This window comes from Salvelinus alpinus, chromosome 16 (genome assembly GCF_045679555.1).
Source record: "Salvelinus alpinus chromosome 16, SLU_Salpinus.1, whole genome shotgun sequence".
NCBI lineage: Eukaryota > Metazoa > Chordata > Actinopteri > Salmoniformes > Salmonidae > Salvelinus > Salvelinus alpinus.
The window spans coordinates 54,403,459-54,424,494 of record NC_092101.1 but is presented as its reverse complement, the minus strand read 5'-3'; the positions used below and the strand labels follow the sequence as shown (position 1 = coordinate 54,424,494).

The window sequence follows — 21,036 nt, the reverse complement described above, 5'->3', positions numbered from 1 at the left end:
CGCTGTCAACCACGTAAGTCCTGCTGTCATCCACGTAACTCCTGCTGTCATCCACGTCACTCCCGCTGTCATCCACGTAACTCCCGCTGTCATCCACGTAACTCCCGCTGTCATCCACGTAACTCTTGCTGTCATCCACGTAACTCCCGCTGTCATCCACGTAACTCCCGCTGTCATCCACGTAACTCCCGCTGTCATCCACGTAACTCCCACTGTCATCCACGTAACTCCCGCTGTCATCCACGTCACTCCCGCTGTCAACCACGTCACTCCCGCTGTCAACCACGTAACTCTTGCTGTCGATGTCATCCACATAACTCCCGCTGTCATCCACGTAACTCTTGCTGTCATCCACTTAACTCCCGCTGTCATCCACGTAACTCCCGCTGTCATCCACGTAACTCCCGCTGTCATCCGCGTAACTCCCGCTGTCATCCGCGTAACTCCCGCTGTCATCCGCGTAACTCCCGCTGTCATCCGCGTAACTCCCGCTGTCATCCGCGTAACTCCCGCTGTGCTGTCATCCGCGTAACTCCCGCTGTCATCCGCGTAACTCCAGCTGTCATCCGCGTAACTCCAGCTGTCATCCGCGTAACTCCAGCTGTCATCCGCGTAACTCCCGCTGTCATCCGCGTAACTCCCGCTGTCATCCGCGTAACTCCCGCTGTCATCCGCGTAACTCCCGCTGTTATCCGCGTCACTCCCGCTGTCAACCATGTAACTCTTGCTGTCAACCACGTAACTCCCGCTGTCAACCGCGTAACTCTCGCTGTCAACCACGTCACTCCCGCTGTCATCCGCGTAACTCCCGCTGTCATCCACATAACTCCCGCTGTCATCCACATAACTCCCGCTGTCATCCACATAACTCCCGCTGTCATCCACATAACTCCCGCTGTCATCCACATAACTCCCGCTGTCATCCACGTAACTCCCGCTGTCATCCACGTAACTCTTGCTGTCATCCACTTAACTCCCGCTGTCATCCATTTAACTCCCGCTGTCATCCACGTAACTCCCGCTGTCAACCGCGTAACTCTCGCTGTCAACCACGTCACTCCCGCTGTCAACCACGTAACTCTTGCTGTCAACCACGTAACTCTTGCTGTCAACCACGTAACTCTTGCTGTCAACCACGTAACTCTTGCTGTCATCCACATAACTCTTGCTGTCAACCACGTAACTCTTGCTGTCGATGTCATCCACATAACCCCCGCTGTCATCCACGTAACTCTTGCTGTCATCCACTTAACTCTTGCTGTCATCCACTTAACTCCCGCTGTCATCCATTTAACTCCCGCTGTCATCCACGTAACTCCCGCTGTCAACCGCGTAACTCTCGCTGTCAACCACGTCACTCCCGCTGTCAACCACGTAACTCTTGCTGTCAACCACGTAACTCTTGCTGTCAACCACGTAACTCTTGCTGTCAACCACGTAACTCTTGCTGTCATCCACATAACTCTTGCTGTCAACCACGTAACTCTTGCTGTCGATGTCATCCACATAACTCCCGCTGTCATCCACGTAACTCTTGCTGTCATCCACTTAACTCCCGCTGTCATCCATTTAACTCCCGCTGTCATCCATTTAACTCCCGCTGTCATCCACGTAACTCCCGCTGTCATCCACGTAACTCCCGCTGTCATCCGCGTAACTCCCGCTGTCATCCGCGTAACTCCCGCTGTCAGCCGCGTAACTCCCGCTGTCATCCGCGTAACTCCCGCTGTCATCCGCGTAACTCCCGCTGTCATCCGCGTAACTCCAGCTGTCATTCGCGTAACTCCAGCTGTCATCCGCGTAACTCCAGCTGTCATCCGCGTAACTCCAGCTGTCATCCGCGTAACTCCCGCTGTCATCCGCGTAACTCCCGCTGTCATCCGCGTAACTCCCGCTGTCATCCGCGTAACTCCCGCTGTCATCCGCGTCACTCCCGCTGTCAACCATGTAACTCTTGCTGTCAACCACGTAACTCTTGCTGTCAACCACGTAACTCTTGCTGTCAACCACGTAACTCTTGCTGTCAACCACGTAACTCTTGCTGTCAACCACGTAACTCTTGCTGTCATCCACATAACTCTTGCTGTCAACCACGTAACTCTTGCTGTCGATGTCATCCACATAACCCCCGCTGTCATCCACGTAACTCTTGCTGTCATCCACTTAACTCTTGCTGTCATCCACTTAACTCTTGCTGTCATCCACTTAACTCCCGCTGTCATCCATTTAACTCCCGCTGTCATCCGCGTAACTCCCGCTGTCATCCGCGTAACTCCCGCTGTTATCCGCGTCACTCCCGCTGTCAACCATGTAACTCTTGCTGTCAACCACGTAACTCCCGCTGTCAACCGCGTAACTCTCGCTGTCAACCACGTCACTCCCGCTGTCATCCGCGTAACTCCCGCTGTCATCCGCGTAACTCCCGCTGTCATCCGCGTCACTCCCGCTGTCAACCATGTAACTCTTGCTGTCAACCACGTAACTCTTGCTGTCAACCACGTAACTCTTGCTGTCAACCACGTAACTCTTGCTGTCAACCACGTAACTCTTGCTGTCGATGTCATCCACATAACCCCCGCTGTCATCCACGTAACTCTTGCTGTCATCCACTTAACTCTTGCTGTCATCCACTTAACTCCCGCTGTCATCCATTTAACTCCCGCTGTCATCCGCGTAACTCCCGCTGTCATCCGCGTAACTCCCGCTGTTATCCGCGTCACTCCCGCTGTCAACCATGTAACTCTTGCTGTCAACCACGTAACTCCCGCTGTCAACCGCGTAACTCTCGCTGTCAACCACGTCACTCCCGCTGTCATCCGCGTAACTCCCGCTGTCATCCACATAACTCCCGCTGTCATCCACATAACTCCCGCTGTCATCCACATAACTCCCGCTGTCATCCACGTAACTCCCGCTGTCATCCACGTAACTCTTGCTGTCATCCACTTAACTCCCGCTGTCATCCATTTAACTCCCGCTGTCATCCACGTAACTCCCGCTGTCAACCGCGTAACTCTCGCTGTCAACCACGTCACTCCCGCTGTCAACCACGTAACTCTTGCTGTCAACCACGTAACTCTTGCTGTCAACCACGTAACTCTTGCTGTCAACCACGTAACTCTTGCTGTCATCCACATAACTCTTGCTGTCAACCACGTAACTCTTGCTGTCGATGTCATCCACATAACCCCCGCTGTCATCCACGTAACTCTTGCTGTCATCCACTTAACTCTTGCTGTCATCCACTTAACTCCCGCTGTCATCCATTTAACTCCCGCTGTCATCCACGTAACTCCCGCTGTCAACCGCGTAACTCTCGCTGTCAACCACGTCACTCCCGCTGTCAACCACGTAACTCTTGCTGTCAACCACGTAACTCTTGCTGTCAACCACGTAACTCTTGCTGTCATCCACATAACTCTTGCTGTCAACCACGTAACTCTTGCTGTCGATGTCATCCACATAACTCCCGCTGTCATCCACGTAACTCTTGCTGTCATCCACTTAACTCCCGCTGTCATCCATTTAACTCCCGCTGTCATCCATTTAACTCCCGCTGTCATCCACGTAACTCCCGCTGTCATCCACGTAACTCCCGCTGTCATCCGCGTAACTCCCGCTGTCATCCGCGTAACTCCCGCTGTCAACCGCGTAACTCCCGCTGTCATCCGCGTAACTCCCGCTGTCATCCGCGTAACTCCCGCTGTCATCCGCGTAACTCCCGCTGTCATCCGCGTAACTGCCGCTGTCATCCGCGTAACTCCAGCTGTCATTCGCGTAACTCCAGCTGTCATCCGCGTAACTCCAGCTGTCATCCGCGTAACTCCCGCTGTCATCCGCGTAACTCCCGCTGTCATCCGCGTAACTCCCGCTGTCATCCGCGTAACTCCCGCTGTCATCCGCGTCACTCCCGCTGTCAACCATGTAACTCTTGCTGTCAACCACGTAACTCTTGCTGTCAACCACGTAACTCTTGCTGTCAACCACGTAACTCTTGCTGTCGATGTCATCCACATAACTCCCGCTGTCATCCACGTAACTCTTGCTGTCATCCACGTAACTCTTGCTGTCATCCAGTTAACTCCCGCTGTCATCCACGTAACTCCCGCTGTCATCCGCGTAACTCTTGCTGTCATCCACTTAACTCCCGCTGTCATCCAGTTAACTCCCGCTGTCAACCGCGTAACTCCCGCTGTCAACCGCGTAACTCCCGCTGTCAACCGCGTAACTCCCGCTGTCAACCGCGTAACTCCCGCTGTCAACCGCGTAACTCCCGCTGTCAACCGCGTAACTCCCGCTGTCATCCGCGTAACTCCGCTGTCATCCGCGTAACTCCCGCTGTCATCCGCGTAACTCCCGCTGTCATCCGCGTAACTCCCGCTGTCATCCGCGTAACTCCCGCTGTCATCCGCGTAACTCCCGCTGTCATCCGCGTAACTCCCGCTGTCATCCGCGTAACTCCCGCTGTCATCCGCGTAACTCCCGCTGTCATCCGCGTAACTCTCCCTGTCAACCGCGTAACTCTCGCTGTCAAACGCGTAACTCTCGCTGTCAACCGCGTAACTCTCGCTGTCAACCGCGTAACTCTCGCTGTCAACCGCGTAACTCTCGCTGTCAACCGCGTAACTCTCGCTGTCAACCGCGTAACTCTCGCTGTCAACCGCGTAACTCTCGCTGTCAACCGCGTAACTCCTGCTGTCAACCGCGTACCTTGTTAACTTGTTCTTGTTTACTTCTAAGGGTTACATTACCAACTAATGAACTGGAACACTGGATTCTGATTGGTGAACCAAGCAGGAAACACCCTGCTATTCACTGTAAAAAGTATGACCCTTTCTGACTTGTTTCCAACAAAATTATATACAGTATTTTTCTGTTGTTGTTGTACCATGTTTTCTTCTTAGTTGATTACTTTTTCTCTTCTGTAACTTGCGGTTGTTTTCAGGTGGGCTGATATCGCCACAGATCTCAACACACAAAATCCAGAATACCTTGATATTCGTCACACGGAGAGGGGAATTCAGTGCCGCAAAACCAAAAAGGTTTTCATTTTAATTTCAGTTTAATAGTTATGTTAGTGGTTAGGGTACCAGTTATGCAGACAATGGGATGAGGATGAGTTAGAGCCCTGCACAGGCATGAATTTTAAGCCCTACCCATGCCCATGCTACCCATGCCCATGCTACCCATGCTACCCATGCTCGCTCACGTTTCGTCATTGAGCAGAGCAGCCCAATCGTAGCCGTTGCTATGGTCACTCACAGACTCAGAGCCACCATGAGCAGAGTGCATGCAGAGCGAACAGCGCGCAGGAAGCGGGTGACAGACAGAGGAGCAACTAATGGATTTACTTACAAAGGAAGTTATTTCGGGCAGGGCCTTAAATTTGGCAAAAGCAATCAGGCAGGGTAGGGTCTGAATTCAGAAATAACTCCCTCTGTAAGTAAATCCATTAGTTGCTCCTCTGTCTGTCACCCGCTTCCTGCGGGCTGTTCGCTCTGCATGCACTCTGCTCATGGTGGCTCTGAGTCTGTGAGTGACCATAGCAACGGCTACGGCTTGGGCTGCTCTGCTCAATGACGAAACGTGAGCGAGCTGTTAGTTACTTTTCATCACTCTAAACTCACAGACAAACTCAAGGAATATTATATATTATTATTATCTGTGATATAATCTCTCCTGTCTTGTATATTTAGTTGAAGCACTTCTGGCACCATGTGATGATCTTAGTCAGATATGTACTGCAGAGCACGAGCAAACGGCTCAGCTTCAAAATGCTAGTGATACCCAAGCCCTGCCGTACCCTAGTTATTGATGAAATATTTAACGGGCTCTACCCTAACCCAATGCATAATGTCAGGGGCCCTTTGGGCTCCGGTAGCAGAGCTCTAGTATGAGTACAGCATTTCTGACGTGAACCTCTCCTCTTCTCAGTTTTTATAGTTATGTTAAAATGTAAAAGTTGAAGGTACCATTCGTGGGTCTGTAACGCATTTCTGACATGAACCTCTTCTCTCCTGGCAGGTGGGAGGGAATCTTCACTGCATCATGGCCTTCCAGAGGGTCAACTGGCAGAAGCTAGGCCCCTGGGCCCTCAACCTGGAGAACCTGAGACATGATCTCCACCACCAGGAGTCTGAGAGGGCCCAGGGGGGCTTAGCAGAGGTCCAGGAGGACAGGGAGAAGACCTCAGGAAAACACCAGGCTTTGGCCCGGCTAGGCCGCTCCAACAGCACAGGTACCAGTAACCAGAAGGACGTAGCTTGGAAACAGCTGTCCAACACCACAGAGTACAGACACAGGAGCTCACCCGAGAGCGACGTCGAAGAAGACGCCACAGATGACTGAGACTCGATGAAGTTCACGCTGTGAAGTTAGTGCTGCTAAAATATACTGGTTAGTATCTCAAACGTTCTCATAGTTTTTCACCAAAAAAGAGAGCCGAAGTGTTATTTTACCCCGTCTAGCGTCATCCAGATTCCGTCAAGGATTTTGCTTGATTATTGTAATGAAAAGTTAGTACAACATACAAGTCGATACACTTTAGTGTGAAAGCTACGTTTAATCGTCTAGCAATGTATAGAGGACTGCTGCTATTAATCAGAATGTCTGATAACATTGCATTTAAAAGCCATTTAAGAAATAGGAGAATAAGAATACAAATCAATTTATTATACGCTTTAAAGTGAGTGTGTTAGTTTGCGAATGTGACTGAAATCCAGTGACTATTGTAAGCCAAGTTTTTCTCAACTCCACGATGCACATCACATCAACGGAGACGACTGTGGGCAGACCTCCAACGAGTCGCTGTCAGTCGATAAACCCTTACCTTGTACCTATGTTTGTCCTCTGTAGCTGCCTTTCTTAATTCCTTACCGTGTACCTATGTTTGTCCTCTGTAGCCGCCTTTTTAAATTCCTTACCGTGTACCTATGTTTGTCCTCTGTAGCTGCCTTTCTTAATTCCTTACCGTGTACCTATGTTTGTCCTCTGTAGCCGCCTTTTTAAATTCCTTACCGTGTACCTATGTTTGTCCTCTGTAGCCGCCTTTTTAAATTCCTTACCGTGTACCTATGTTTGTCCTCTGTAGCTGCCTTTCTTAATTCCTTACCGTGTACCTATGTTTGTCCTCTGTAGACGCCTTTTTAAATTCCTTACCGTGTACCTATGTTTGTCCTCTGTAGCCGCCTTTTTAAATTCCTTACCGTGTACCTATGTTTGTTTCTGTAGCTGCCTTTCTTAATTCCTTAACGTGTACCTATGTTTGTCCTCTGTAGCCGCCTTTTTAAATTCCTTACCGTGTACCTATGTTTGTCCTCTGTAGCTGCCTTTCTTAATTCCTTACCGTGTACCTATGTTTGTCCTCTGTAGCCGCCTTTTTAAATTCCTTACCGTGTACCTATGTTTGTCCTCTGTAGCCGCCTTTTTAAATTCCTTACCGTGTACCTATGTTTGTCCTCTGTAGCCGCCTTTTTAAATTCCTTACCGTGTACCTATGTTTGTCCTCTGTAGCTGCCTTTCTTAATTCTTTACCGTGTACCTATGTTTGTCCTCTGTAGCCACCTTTTTAAATTCCTTACCGTGTACCTATGTTTGTCCTCTGTAGCCGCCTTTTTAAATTCCTTACCGTGTACCTATGTTTGTCCTCTGTAGCCGCCTTTTTAAATTCCTTACCGTGTACCTATGTTTATCCTCTGTAGCCGCCTTTTTAAATTCCTTACCGTGTACCTATGTTTGTCCTCTGTAGCCACCTTTTTAAATTCCTTACCGTGTACCTATGTTTGTCCTCTGTAGCCGCCTTTTTAAATTCCTTACCGTGTACCTATGTTTGTCCTCTGTAGCTGCCTTTTTAAATTCCTTACCGTGTACCTATGTTTGTCCTCTGTAGCCGCCTTTTTAAATTCCTTACCGTGTACCTATGTTTGTCCTCTGTAGCTGCCTTTCTTAATTAACTTCTTATGGCTGCAATCCCGCTAACGGGATCGATATTACAACAGCCAGTGAAAGTGCAGGGCGCCAAATTCAAACAACAGAAATCTCATAATTAAAATTCCTCAAACATACATGTGTTTTATATCATTTTAAAGGTAATCTTGTTGTTAATCCCACCAAAGTGTCCGATTTTAAATAGGATTTTCAGCGAAAGCACCACAAACGATTATTTTAGCTCACCGCCAAATCACAGACAAACACAGTCATTTTTCCAGCCAAAGATAGGAGTCACAAAAAGCACAAATAGAGATAAAATGAATCACTAACCTTTGATGATCTTCATCAGATGACACTCATAGGACATCATGTTACACAATACATGTATGTTATGTTTGAACAAGTTCATATTTATATTAAAAAATCAGAGTTTACATTGACGTGTTACGTTCACTAGTTCCAAAAACATCCAGTGATTTTGCATAGCCACATCGATTCAACAGAAATACTCATCATAAATGTAGATGATAATACAAGTTATACACATGGAATTATAGATATACCTCTCCTTAATGCAACCGCTGTGTCAGATTTCAAAAAGACTTTACGGAAAAAGCAAACCATGCAATAATCTGAGACGGCGCTCAGAACAATAGTGAAATTAGCCGCCATGTTGGAGTCAACAGAAACCAGAAATTACATGATAAATATTCCCTTACCTTTGATGATCTTCATCAGAATGCACTCCCAGGAATCCCAGGTCCACAATAAATGCTTGATTTGTTCGATAATGTCCGTTATTTATGTCCAATTAGCTACTTTTGTTAGCGCGTTTGGAAAACAATTCCAAAGTCACGAAGCGCGTTCACTAAAACCTGACGAAATGTCCAAAAGTTCCGTAACAGTCAGTAGAAACTCAGGAGTATTGAACTCTGGAGCAACTCAGTAGTTGCTAATATGCATATATTAGCAACTATGACTGAGGAGCAGGCCGTTTACTCTGGGCACCTCTGTGCAACTTTCATCCAAGCTACTCAATACTACCCCTGCAGCCACAAGAAGTTAATTCTTTACCGTGTTTGTCCTCTGTAGCTGCCTTTCTTAATTCCTTACCTTGTACCTATGTTTGTCCTCTGTAGCTTCCTTTCTTAATTCCTTACCGTGTACCTATGTTTGTCCTCTGTAGCCGCCTTTCTTAATTCCTTACCGTGTACCTATGTTTGTCCTCTGTAGCCGCCTTTCTTAATTCCTTACCTTGTACCTATGTTTGTCCTCTGTAGCTGCCTTTCTTAATTCCTTACCTTGTACCTATGTTTGTCCTATGTAGCTGCCTTTCTTAATTCCTTACATTGTACCTGTGTTTGTCCTCTGTAGTTGCATTTCTTAATTCCTTACCGTGTACCTATGTTTGTCCTCTGTAGCTGCCTTTCTTAATTCCTTACCTTGTACCTATGTTTGTCCTCTGTAGCTGCCTTACTTAATTCCTTACATTGTACCTGTGTTTGTCCTCTGTAGCTGCCTTTCTTAATTCCTTACCGTGTACCTATGTTTGTCCTCTGTTACTGCCTTTCTTAAACCCCTACCGTGTACCTATGTTTGTCCTCTGTAGCCGCCTTTCTTAAACCCCTACCGTGTACCTATTTTTGTCCTCTGTAGCTGCCTTTCTTAAACCCCTACCATGTACCTATGTTTGTCCTCTGTAGCTGCCTTTCTTAATTCCTTACCTTGTACCTGTGTTTGTCCTCTGTAGCTGCCTTTCTTAAACCCCTACCGTGTACCTATGTTTGTCCTCTGTAGCTGCCTTTCTTAATTCCTTACCTTGTACCTGTGTTTGTCCTCTGTAGCTGCCTTTCTTAAACCCCTACCGTGTACCTATGTTTGTCCTCTGTAGCTGCCTTTCTTAATTCCTTACATTGTACCTGTGTTTGTCCTCTGTAGCTGCCTTTCTTAATTCCTTACCTTGTACCTATGTTTGTCCTCTGTTACTGCCTTTCTTAAACCCCTACCGTGTACCTGTGTTTGTCCTCTGTAGCTGCCTTTCTTAAACCCCTACCGTGTACCTATGTTTGTCCTCTGTAGCTGCCTTTCTTAATTCCTTACATTGTACCTGTGTTTGTCCTCTGTAGCTGCCTTTCTTAATTCCTTACCTTGTACCTATGTTTGTCCTCTGTTACTGCCTTTCTTAAACCCCTACCGTGTACCTATGTTTGTCCTCTGTAGCTGCCTTTCTTAAACCCCTACCGTGTACCTATGTTTGTCCTCTGTAGCTGCCTTTCTTAAACCCCTACCGTGTACCTATGTTTGTCCTCTGTAGCTGCCTTTCTTAAACCCCTACCGTGTACCTATGTTTGTCCTCTGTAGCTGCCTTTCTTAAACCCCTACCGTGTACCTATGTTTGTCCTCTGTAGCTTCCTTTCTTAAACCCCTACCGTGTACCTATGTTTGTCCTCTGTAGCTGCCTTTCTTAAACCCCTACCGTGTACCTATGTTTGTCCTCTGTAGCTGCCTTTCTTAAACCCCTACCGTGTACCTATGTTTGTCCTCTGTAGCTGTTTGTAGCTGCGTGCCTTTCTTTGTTTGCTGATATCCGTACTTTTTAATAAAACCTTTATCCAATACAACCACAGACTGTTTCCTTGTATCGACCGTCAGCGACTCCGCCCACAGTTGTCGCAAAAAAACTCCACCGAGATGTACAGTAGAGTTGAGAAACCCAGCTACAGGAAAGCTAACTACAGAAACAACCATGGTAGAGTTGAGAAACCCAGCTACAGGAAAACGAACTACAGAAACAACCATGGTAGAGTTGAGAAACCCTGCTACAGTACAACTAACTACATAAACAACCATGGTAGAGTTGAGAAACCCAGCTACAGGAAATCTAACTACAGAAACAATGATGTACATATGGTTGAGAAACCCAGCTACAGGAAAACGAACTACATAAACAACCATGGTAGAGTTGAGAAACCCAGCTACAGGAAAACTAACTACAGAAACAATAATGTACATATGGTTGAGAAACCCAGCTACAGGAAAACTAACTACAGAAACAACCACGGTAGAGTTGAGAAACCCAGCTACAGGAAAACTAACTACAGAAACAACCATGGTAGAGTTGAGAAACCCAGCTACAGGAAACCTAACTACAGAAACAACCATGGTAGAGTTGAGAAACCCAGCTACAGTAAAACTAACTACAGAAACAATAATGTACATATGGTTGAGAAACCCAGCTACAGGAAAACGAACTACATAAACAACCATGGTAGAGTTGAGAAACCCAGCTACAGTAAAACTAACTACAGAAACAACCATGGTAGAGTTGAGAAACCCAGCTACAGTAAAACTAACTACAGAAACAATAATGTACATATGGTTGAGAAACCCAGCTACAGGAAAACTAACTACAGAAACAACCATGGTAGAGTTGAGAAACCCAGCTACAGTAAAACTAACTACAGAAACAATAATGTACATATGGTTGAGAAACCCAGCTACAGGAAAACGAACTACATAAACAACCATGGTAGAGTTGAGAAACCCAGCTACAGTAAAACTAACTACAGAAACAACCATGGTAGAGTTGAGAAACCCAGCTACAGGAAAACTAACTACAGAAACAATAATGTACATATGGTTGAGAAACCCAGCTACAGGAAAACTAACTACAGAAACAACCACGGTAGAGTTGAGAAACCCAGCTACAGGAAAACTAACTACAGAAACAACCATGGTAGAGTTGAGAAACCCAGCTACAGGAAACCTAACTACAGAAACAACCATGGTAGAGTTGAGAAACCCAGCTACAGTAAAACTAACTACAGAAACAACGATGTACATATGGTAGAGTTGAGGAACCCAACTACAGTAAAACTAACTACAGAAACAACCATGTACAGTCGTGGCCAAAAGTTTTGAGAATGACACAAATATTAATTTCCACAAAGTTTGCTGCTTTAGTGTCTTTAGATATTTTTGTCAGATGTTACTATGGAATACTGAAGTATAATTACAAGCATTTCTGAAGTGTCAAAGCTTTTATTGACAATTACATGAAGTTGATACAAAGGGTCTAGATTTGCAGTGTTGACCCTTCTTTTTCAAGACCTCTGCAATCCGCCCTGGCATGCTGTCAATTAACTTCTGGGCCACATCCTGACTGATGGCAGCCCAGTCTTGCATAATCAATGCTTGGAGTTTGTCAGAATTTGTGGGGTTTTGTTTGTCCATCCGCATCTTGAGGATTGACCACAAGTTCTCAATGGGATTAAGGTCTGGGGAGTTTCCTGGCAATGGAGACAAAATATCTATGTTTTGTTCCCCGAGCCACTTAGTTATCACTTTTGCCTTATGGCAAGGTGCTCCATCATACTGGAAAAGGCATTGTTCGTCACCAAACTGTTCCTGAATGGTTGGGAAAAGTTGCTCTCGGAGGATGTGTTGGTACCATTCTTTATTCATGGCTGTGTTCTTAGGCAAAATTGTGAGTGAGCCCTCTCCCTTGGCTGAGAAGCAACCCCGCACATGAATGGTCTCAGGATGCTTCACTGTTGGCATGACGCAGGACTGATGGTAGAGCTTACCTTGTCTTCTCCGGACAAGCTTTTTTCCGGATGCCCCAAACAATCGGAAAGGGAATTCATCAGAGAAAATGACTTTACCCCAGTCCTCAGCAGTCCAATCCCTGTACCTTTTGCAGAATATCAGTCTGTCCCTGATGTTTTTCCTGGAGAGAAGTGGCTTCTTTGCTGCCCTTCTTGACACCAGGCCATCCTCCAAAAGTCTTTGCATCACTGTGCGTGCAGATGCACTCACACCTGCCTGCTGCCATTCCTGAGCAAGCTCTGTACTGGTGGTGCCCCGATCCCGCAGCTGATTCAACTTTAGGAGACGGTCCTGGCGCTTGCTGGACTTTCTTGGGTCCCCTGACGCCTTCTTCACAACAATTGAACCGCTCTCCTTGAAGTTCTTGATGTTCTGATAAATGGTTGATTTAGGTGCAATCTTACTGGCAGCAATATCCTTGCCTGTGAAGCCCTTTTTGTGCAAAGCAATGATGACGGCACGTGTTTCCTTGCAGGTAACCATGGTTGACAGAGGAAGAACAATGATTCCAATCACCACCGTCCTTTTGAAGCTTCCAGTCTGTTATTCGAACTCAATCAGCATGACAGAGTGATCTCCAGCTTTGTCCTCATCAACACTCACACCTGTGTTAACGAGAGAATCACTGACATGATGTCAGCTGGTCCTTTTGTGGCAGGGCTGAAATGCAGTGGAAATGTTTTTGGGGGATTCAGTTCATTTGCATGGCAAAGGGGGACTTTAATTAATTGCAATTCATCTGATCACTCTTCATAACATTCTGGAGTATATGCAAATTGCCATCATACAAACTGAGGCAGCAGACTTTGTGAAAATTAATATTTGTGTCATTCTCAAAACCTTTGGCCACGACTGTACATATGGTAGAGTTGAGAAACCCAGCTACAGGAAAACGAACTGTAGAAACAACGATGTACATATGGTAGAGTTGAGGAACCCAACTACAGGAAAACTAACTACAGAATCAATGATGTACATATGGTAGAGTTGAGAAACCCAGCTACAGGAAAACGAACTACAGAAACAACGATGTACATATGGTAGAGTTGAGGAACCCAACTACAGGAAAACTAACTACAGAAACGTGCATCAGTGGGTACAGTTGACATTGTAATGTCCTGTGAAACTATGTTATGTGTAGACGTTCTTTTCCCAAAGAAAATACCTGAGAAATCAAGTCGACAGATGCTCATCACCTACCAAGATGTAGAGCTTTATCTTTGTGTTGTTATTGATGTCCAACGTGAGAGACAAAGGATAATGAGTGCATGATTGTTTCCATGTTGTGTCTAAAGCCACAGTCTCCTGCTTAGATCTCCCTGCTCAAACATCTGTGTTTTCGTGTTTAGACCACTGTAAAATGTATAATTATTTATTAATGTGGATTAAATTGACTCTTTTTTTTCTTAATAAATAACAATTTATATCAACTCATATCAAAAAGTGTCATAATTTTATACAAATAATGAGTCCACAGTATGAGTCATAATACCCATAAAACCTAGAGGACAAACAAGAAAATGTTTTTTTCCCCCACCATTTATTTTCCCATAGGGGATTTTAGAAACACTTAAAATAAGGGCTGTGTTAAAATAAGGGCCGTGTTAAAATAAGGGCGGTGGTAAAATAAGGGCTGTGGTAAAATAAGGGCTGTGGTAAAATAAGGGTTGTGTTAAAATAAGGGCTGTGTTTCGTGTAGGCTTACCCTGGCGTGAATACATAGGCTGAATTGATACAATACTCCCGAGTGGCGCAGTGGTCTAAGACTGCATCTCAGTGCAAGAGGCGTCACTGCAGTTCCTGGTTCGTATCCAGGCTGCATCACATCCGGACGTGATTGGGAGTCCCATAGGGCGGTGCACAATTGGCCCCAGCGTCATCCGGGGTAGGCCGTCGTTGTAAATAAGAATTTGTTCTTAACTGACTTGCCTAGTTAAATAAAGGTTAAAATAAAAATACCTGTTAGCAAAGGTGTCCGCTAGAGATGACGTTCAGGAGTTGTCAGAAATTCGTAGTCTTGATGCTAATTAGCATTTTTGAATCAGAGTAAATAGAGCTGAATATATTGATAAGAGTCACCTTGTCCGAGGGACATTTTTTTTACATGTTTATCAAACCATCACGCCAGGGTAAGCCTATACAAAACACAGCCCTTATTTTAACACAGCCCTTATTTTAACACAGCCCTTATTTTAACACAGCTCTTTTGTTTCGTGTAGGCTTACCCTGGCGCTATTTTTTGATAACACCGTCAACGGTGTTACCGTCAATACCCAGAACACCGTCGTGAACACCCAGAACTTGTGTGCGACGCGGAGTGTGCTACTTTCTTTATTTTTTATAGTTTATTCGCCGTTACTCAGCACCTCGACACAAACTGTTTTTCTGGGTGCGCCAGCTCATGTTTTTTAGTATAAAGACTGGTGACATCAAAAGTACACAGAATATAATTTTCAGGTTTATAGTCCACAGATTTCAAAAGATTCATCAAATCAATAGAGTTTCTAGTATACGTGGGGAGGGAGAGAACGCCCAGGGTTTCACAAAATGGTCTACAAAAGACAGAGATATTCTCTGTCAGAGATGCGATACTACCCTGCCTGGTATAGGTGGTGTCATGCTCTTGTGAATTTAGGGTAGAGCGTATATGACAGGTGTGGTTTGGCAGTCAACTTTCATATACTCATATTCTGTCTTTGTAATTTCCCCTTCATTCAAAAATGTAGCAAAATTATCATGGATCAGAGACTTTAATTGATTAGTAGGGTCCTTTTGGGAGTCTTTTGTAAAATTCATCATCACTAAGTTGTCTCGGAATTTCCTTTTTATAGTCTGCTGCATTTAGTATCATTGTTGCCCCTCCTTTGTCATCAGGTTTTATAATGATGCTGGAGTCCTTTTTCAGTTCCATAAGGGATTCTTTCTCTGTTTTGGACATAGTGAAGTCAAAGTTGTCAGAAAATATAAATAGTAGGGTCAAGTACAGATACCACTAAAAACTACTTAAGTGGTACTTTTAAAGTATTTTTACTTAAGTACTTTACACCAATGCCCCTGACTAATCTAAACCAATAGCTATGATTGGAGGGCTGGTCTCTCTGTATAATTGACTCAGGGCGATACATCTGTCCTCCTCTCACCCTGTCTGTGTGATGCACTATATCATCCAAACTACTCTGGTGAAGGTCGTTGTGACTGAATGTAGGCTAGAGGAAAAGGGTAGAGTGGAGTGCATTGTGTATACAGTGTAGAATATATTTTTTTTAAAAGTAGAACTAAGTACTATTTGGTTATGTCGAGGTCTAGAATGTAACATAATGTAATTGCTTGCTGTTTGGTGTTTTAGGCTGGGTTTCTGTATAGCACTTTGTGACATCGGCTGATGTAAAAAGGGCTTTATAAATACATTTGATTGATTGATTGATTGATTGATTGTGGAATACCTTGTATTATCTTTATTCTTAGCCAGGTGATGATGTACATCTTTCTCAATTAGGTGGCAATATGTTTCAAGAGAGGGATTTCTTTTGGGTGGTAAAAATGTGCTTTTTCTCTTTTAAAATATGTATTTTCCCTTGACATGTCCTCAGGGCGAGAGTCGGGTTCATTATCAATCAGGTTATCAATGGGGAAAACATGAGCACTATTTCCGTTCCGGTTACTAATGTCGATCAGTAGATTAACATTGGCAGGTGCATAAGTGATTAATTAAAGTCCCCCATTATCAAAAAAAACAAACATGTAAATCTGAAACTGCGGGAAAACTTTTGAAAGTCTATAACTGTATTAAATTCATTGGCCTGTGATGTTGGGACAAATGATAGCCCCTTACCTATGGCAGATGAACATGTATCAGATGTAGACCTGTTGGACAAGTTAATTACCGTGTCTTGCTCCGTGTATGTGGCGGGGACTTCGGGTGTTGCCGTATTCCTACGTAGTACTTGTGTGATTAAACATCCAGACAAATACACTTAGTCTAAAATAAATACAAGTCTAATGTCCAGAGTGAATACATGTGTATTAATGTATGTCATGCAGGTGTCTCAACTAAAACATATATCCCAGACAAGATTAAAGAATGGGACAAAGTAAATACAAGTCCTTGATTGCATCTGTAGCAGTTTGTATGAATTGAAGTGGTTACATACAATGAATGTTGACAGAATGGCTGTGAGACAGAGAGACTGTTGCTGTACTACCAGGTAAGGACCTTGTTTCTGGATACATGTTGACAGAATGGCTCTGAGACAGAGAGACTGTTGCTGTACTACCAGGTAAGGACCTTGTTTCTGGATACATGTTGACAGAATGGCTCTGAGACAGAGAGACCGTTGCTGTACTCCCAGGTAAGGACCTTGTTTCTGGATACATGTTGACAGAATGGCTGTGAGACAGAGAGACTGTTGCTGTAGAATGTTGCTGCTTCTGGAACCCCTGAAGACCCCCAGTATTCAGTGAGGAAGCTTGAAGATGTGTGTCACTGTAACAGTACAGCTTCCGTCCCTCTCCTCGCCCCTACCTGGGCTTGAACCAGGGACCCTCTGCACACATTGACAACAGCCACCCTCGAAGCATCGTTACCCATCGCTCCACAAAAACCACGGCCCTTGCAGAGCAAGGGGAACAACTACTTCAAGGTCTCAGAGCGAGTGACGTCACCGATTGAAACGCTATTAGCACGCACCCCGCTAACTTGCTAGCCATTTCACATCGGTTACATCACCATCCAAGCCCATGTCCCAGCATGCAGTGGTCTGATAGGGAGATGACAAATAAATGCATGATGTACCTTTCATGTTCACTGCACATGTTGCTGAACAATTCAACCCTTTTGTTAGTGTCATTGATATGGAAATTCACATACTCAGTTCATAAGCATGGACTGTAATAGCTCTGGGGTCCTGTGGTGAAAGACAGCTGTGCAAAGGATTGGACAACAGCTTTCTTCCCAGCTCATATTGACAAAGTTTCTTCAGAGTAGGACTAGTGATCTAGGACCAGCCCCCCCCCCCGTCAATGTAATCATTCAATGTGATATAAAAGGCAAAACTGATCAGATATCAGTACTCCTACACTGAGATGATTTGTGAATACGGATCCAGGTCTGTCTGCATGCTGCCCTGGTCTGTCTGCATGCTGCCCTGGTCTGTCTGCATTCTGCCCTGGTCTGTCTGCATGCTGCCCTGGTCTGTCTGCATGCTGCCCTGGTCTGTCTGCATGCTGCCCTGGTCTGTCTGCATTCTGCCCTGGTCTGTCTGCATGCTGCCCTGGTCTGTCTGCATGCTGCCCAGGTCTGTCTGCATTCTGCCCTGGTCTGTCTGCATGCTGCCCTGGTCTGTCTGCATGCTGCCCTTGTCTGTCTGCATGCTGCCCAAGTCTGTCTGCCCTGGTCTGTCTGCATGCTGCCCTGGTCTGTCTGCATGCTGCCCAGGTCTGTCTGCCCTGGTCTGTCTGCATGCTGCCCAGGTCTGTCTGCATGCTGCCCTGGTCTGTCTGCAAGCTGCCCTGGTCTGTCTGCATGCTGTCCAGGTCTGTCTGCATGCTGCCCAGGTCTGTCTGCATGCTGTCCATGTCTGTCTGTCTGTCTGCCCTGGTCTGTCTGCATGCTGCCCTGGTCTGTCTGCATTGTCTGCATGCTGTCCAGGTCTGTCTGTCTGCCCTGGTCTGTCTGCATGCTGCCCTGGTCTGTCTGCATCGTCTGCATGCTGTCCAGGTCTGTCTGCATGCTGCCCTGGTCTGTCTGCCCAGGTCTGTCTGCAAGCTGCCCAGGTCTGTCTGCCCAGGTCTGTCTGCATGCTGCCCAGGTCTGTCTGCCCAGGTCTGTCTGCATGCTGCCCAGGTCTGTCTGCATGCTGCTTTCTAGTGATCTAACTCCCCGCTTCATCTGAAATGCAACAACACCAAAGACATGAATAAGAATTAGCCTAGTCAGTCAGTAACTTAGTTAACTAATGAAACACTCATGTAAATGTGCACATGCCTATTCAGCCAAATTATACCAATGAAATCAAGAGGGGCATTTTTCTTGACAACTTTTTCAGTCACTAGAGCATCAATAAACTGTTATGGGATTTTCATGAATAATGACTAAATGATATATACATTTAACGTAGAACTATAACTAAAACTACCCTGTCATTGTATGATTGTATGAAATGTATTAGAATCATACCTCTATAAATCTGATGTGTGTAGTTTTAGTCAGAATTAGGACAAGGACTTTTTGTTCCTTTTCAGTATGTAAGCAGGGTGCAAGTGTGAGACAATGTATGAGATAAGAGGAGCTATCGACAGACAAGCTGTACTACTGTGTTCCTTACAGGACATTCTGTCCCCACCCAGGGAGGGGAGAGACCTTGGGCTTGTAGTAGATTGTATAACAGGTGGCAGACAATGTATGACAGGAAGACTTGTGAACTATATTGTCATTGTTTCTGAGAGGAGGGACATTTATGACGAAATGTGAGGTATATATAGACCAATGTACAGGAAATGATAGGTGCAACATTCCCGTAAATAAACATTTTACTTTTGTAGACTGGGCCTCTGTCTGTTTTTATTTCTATCAGTATCCTACAAATCCTGATATAGCAGACTGAGGAATTTAATTTAATTGGTTAAAGAATATGAGAACTTAATTCTCCTAACATAAACAGGTAGGGGAAAAAAGTTGTTTTACAAAAACTGTTCAGTTGTTATTTTCCAGAAACCTAACTACAGTCCACTTAGCTAGCTAAGGTGGTGAACTCATACTGATGGTGGGAGTTAGGTTACTTTCATTCAGCAGTTTTTTTTTTACTGCCATTTAAAAAAAAATCTACTTTATCAATCAGATGGATAGCTTAGCAAATACAGCTATTTGTTTTCCCCTCGCATGTAAAGATGCCTGATACAGCTTGCCAGTAGCTAGTAAAGTAGCATGAACTAGTAAGAAGCCAGCTAGAAATGACAAGTTAATGTCTTTTACCAAAACATGTACAGTGCATTCGGGAAAGTATTCAGACCTCTTGACTTTTTCCACATTTTTGTTAGGTAACAGCCTTATTCTAAAATGTATTAAATTAAATACACACAATACCCCATATTGTGTGTGATGAGGGAAAAATAATTTACTACATTTTAGAATTAAGCTGTAACGTAACAAAATGTGGAAAAGGGGAAGGGGTCTGAATACTTTCCGAATGCACTGTATATGTCGAAAAGAGGCAATTACTTTCAAGCAGATCATTTGTTTTATTCTAGGACTTCAGGCCGAGGAGTAATAGCTACTTGTTCGTATAAACTACGTCTTCACCAGAGTCTTCTGCCTCGTTCATAAAAACTGGGATCACGGGAAAAAACGAGCTCGGACTGGGAAAAATCGATTTGAATGGTCGTCCACATCGGAATCCGAACTCGGGAACTCGACCTGTATTTCACTGACCGTCATAACCTCGTATTTTTCCGAGTTCCCAGTTGTTTGAAACGCGGCATTAACCAGCTACAAAAAGACACTTCCGGTTGTAGCTGTACTCCGTCTAGTCACAACTAGAGAGGAAGAGGAAGACAGAGAGGCCCAACTCGGCGGAAAATATGTCTCTGTCCAGCAGGTGGCGGTTTTTCGTTGTTTCGCCTACCAGGCAAGGAGTTTTTGTATGGAGGTCCATGAGAAAGTGTCGAATTTCGTCAACAACAAAACAATTAATGGCTCATTTGCTACGTGAGGTTTATTTGATCTAATAGAAGGTTCGTAATGCTTAAGTTGTAACGAGAGTATACTGATTTGAGAAAAAGCACTTTATATCGGTTGTTTCGAGATGGCTATGCATATTCATGACATGAGGCTAGTAAGCATATTATCTCTATCCGTTGAATACATGCGGGTGACGTCAACAACCCTCATCGAATATTCAAATTATGATTACAATAATGAGACGTATCCAACAATTCAAAGAAAGGAAAGGCTGGAGCTAGATTGCCCGCAATGTTGCATTGTGGACTTCCATTGTTAGGGCGGAGATAGATGTATCTTGTCAGTATATCCATAATCTTTGTCACAACAGGGTCGTCATAGTTTTACTCCCAGGAACAACATTCGAAATGTTTAGCGTTTTATTTTTTTTGTATCAGTTGCTAATTCTGTGGAAATTAATTTGATATATTTGTATACGTCTTTCAAGTTATCTATTTGTTGCTAGCTATAAAGTCCCCTTTTGCCCGTGTTAAATAGTTGTGCTCATGTTGCTATGGTGATAAAGGTTGTTAAACGACGCTACCTAGCTAACGTTAGCCACACCACCTGTCATCTTCGGGAATCTTTAAATTAATGATAACATAGCGCTAGCGGGGCTTTATCTTATCTTCATTATTTTATGAATGTAGGTAATACAAAAGTACTTGCTAAAACTTTTTGAAATGTTTTACGATTACATTTATTTAGGTACCTAGATGGGTATCAGTGAACTGTTAGCGAAGTGAACTGCTAACGTAGACAGACATTCACTCTGACACTCACTC

The 21,036-nt window shown here is 44.8% G+C and overlaps 1 protein-coding gene across 1 annotated transcript in view; it reads left to right on the top strand.

Moving 5' to 3' along the window:
* LOC139541686 (basic immunoglobulin-like variable motif-containing protein) overlaps nt 1-13,971 on the top strand; it is a 28,829-nt gene extending 14,858 nt beyond the window's left edge. The window contains exons 8-10 of the mRNA XM_071346619.1: nt 4,741-4,824; nt 4,946-5,042; nt 6,025-13,971. Of these exons, the coding sequence (XP_071202720.1) occupies nt 4,741-4,824; nt 4,946-5,042; nt 6,025-6,348 (505 nt within the window). The 3' untranslated portion in view covers nt 6,349-13,971. The remainder of the gene's footprint in view (nt 1-4,740; nt 4,825-4,945; nt 5,043-6,024) is intronic.
* The last annotated feature ends 7,065 nt before the right edge of the window (nt 13,972-21,036 follow it).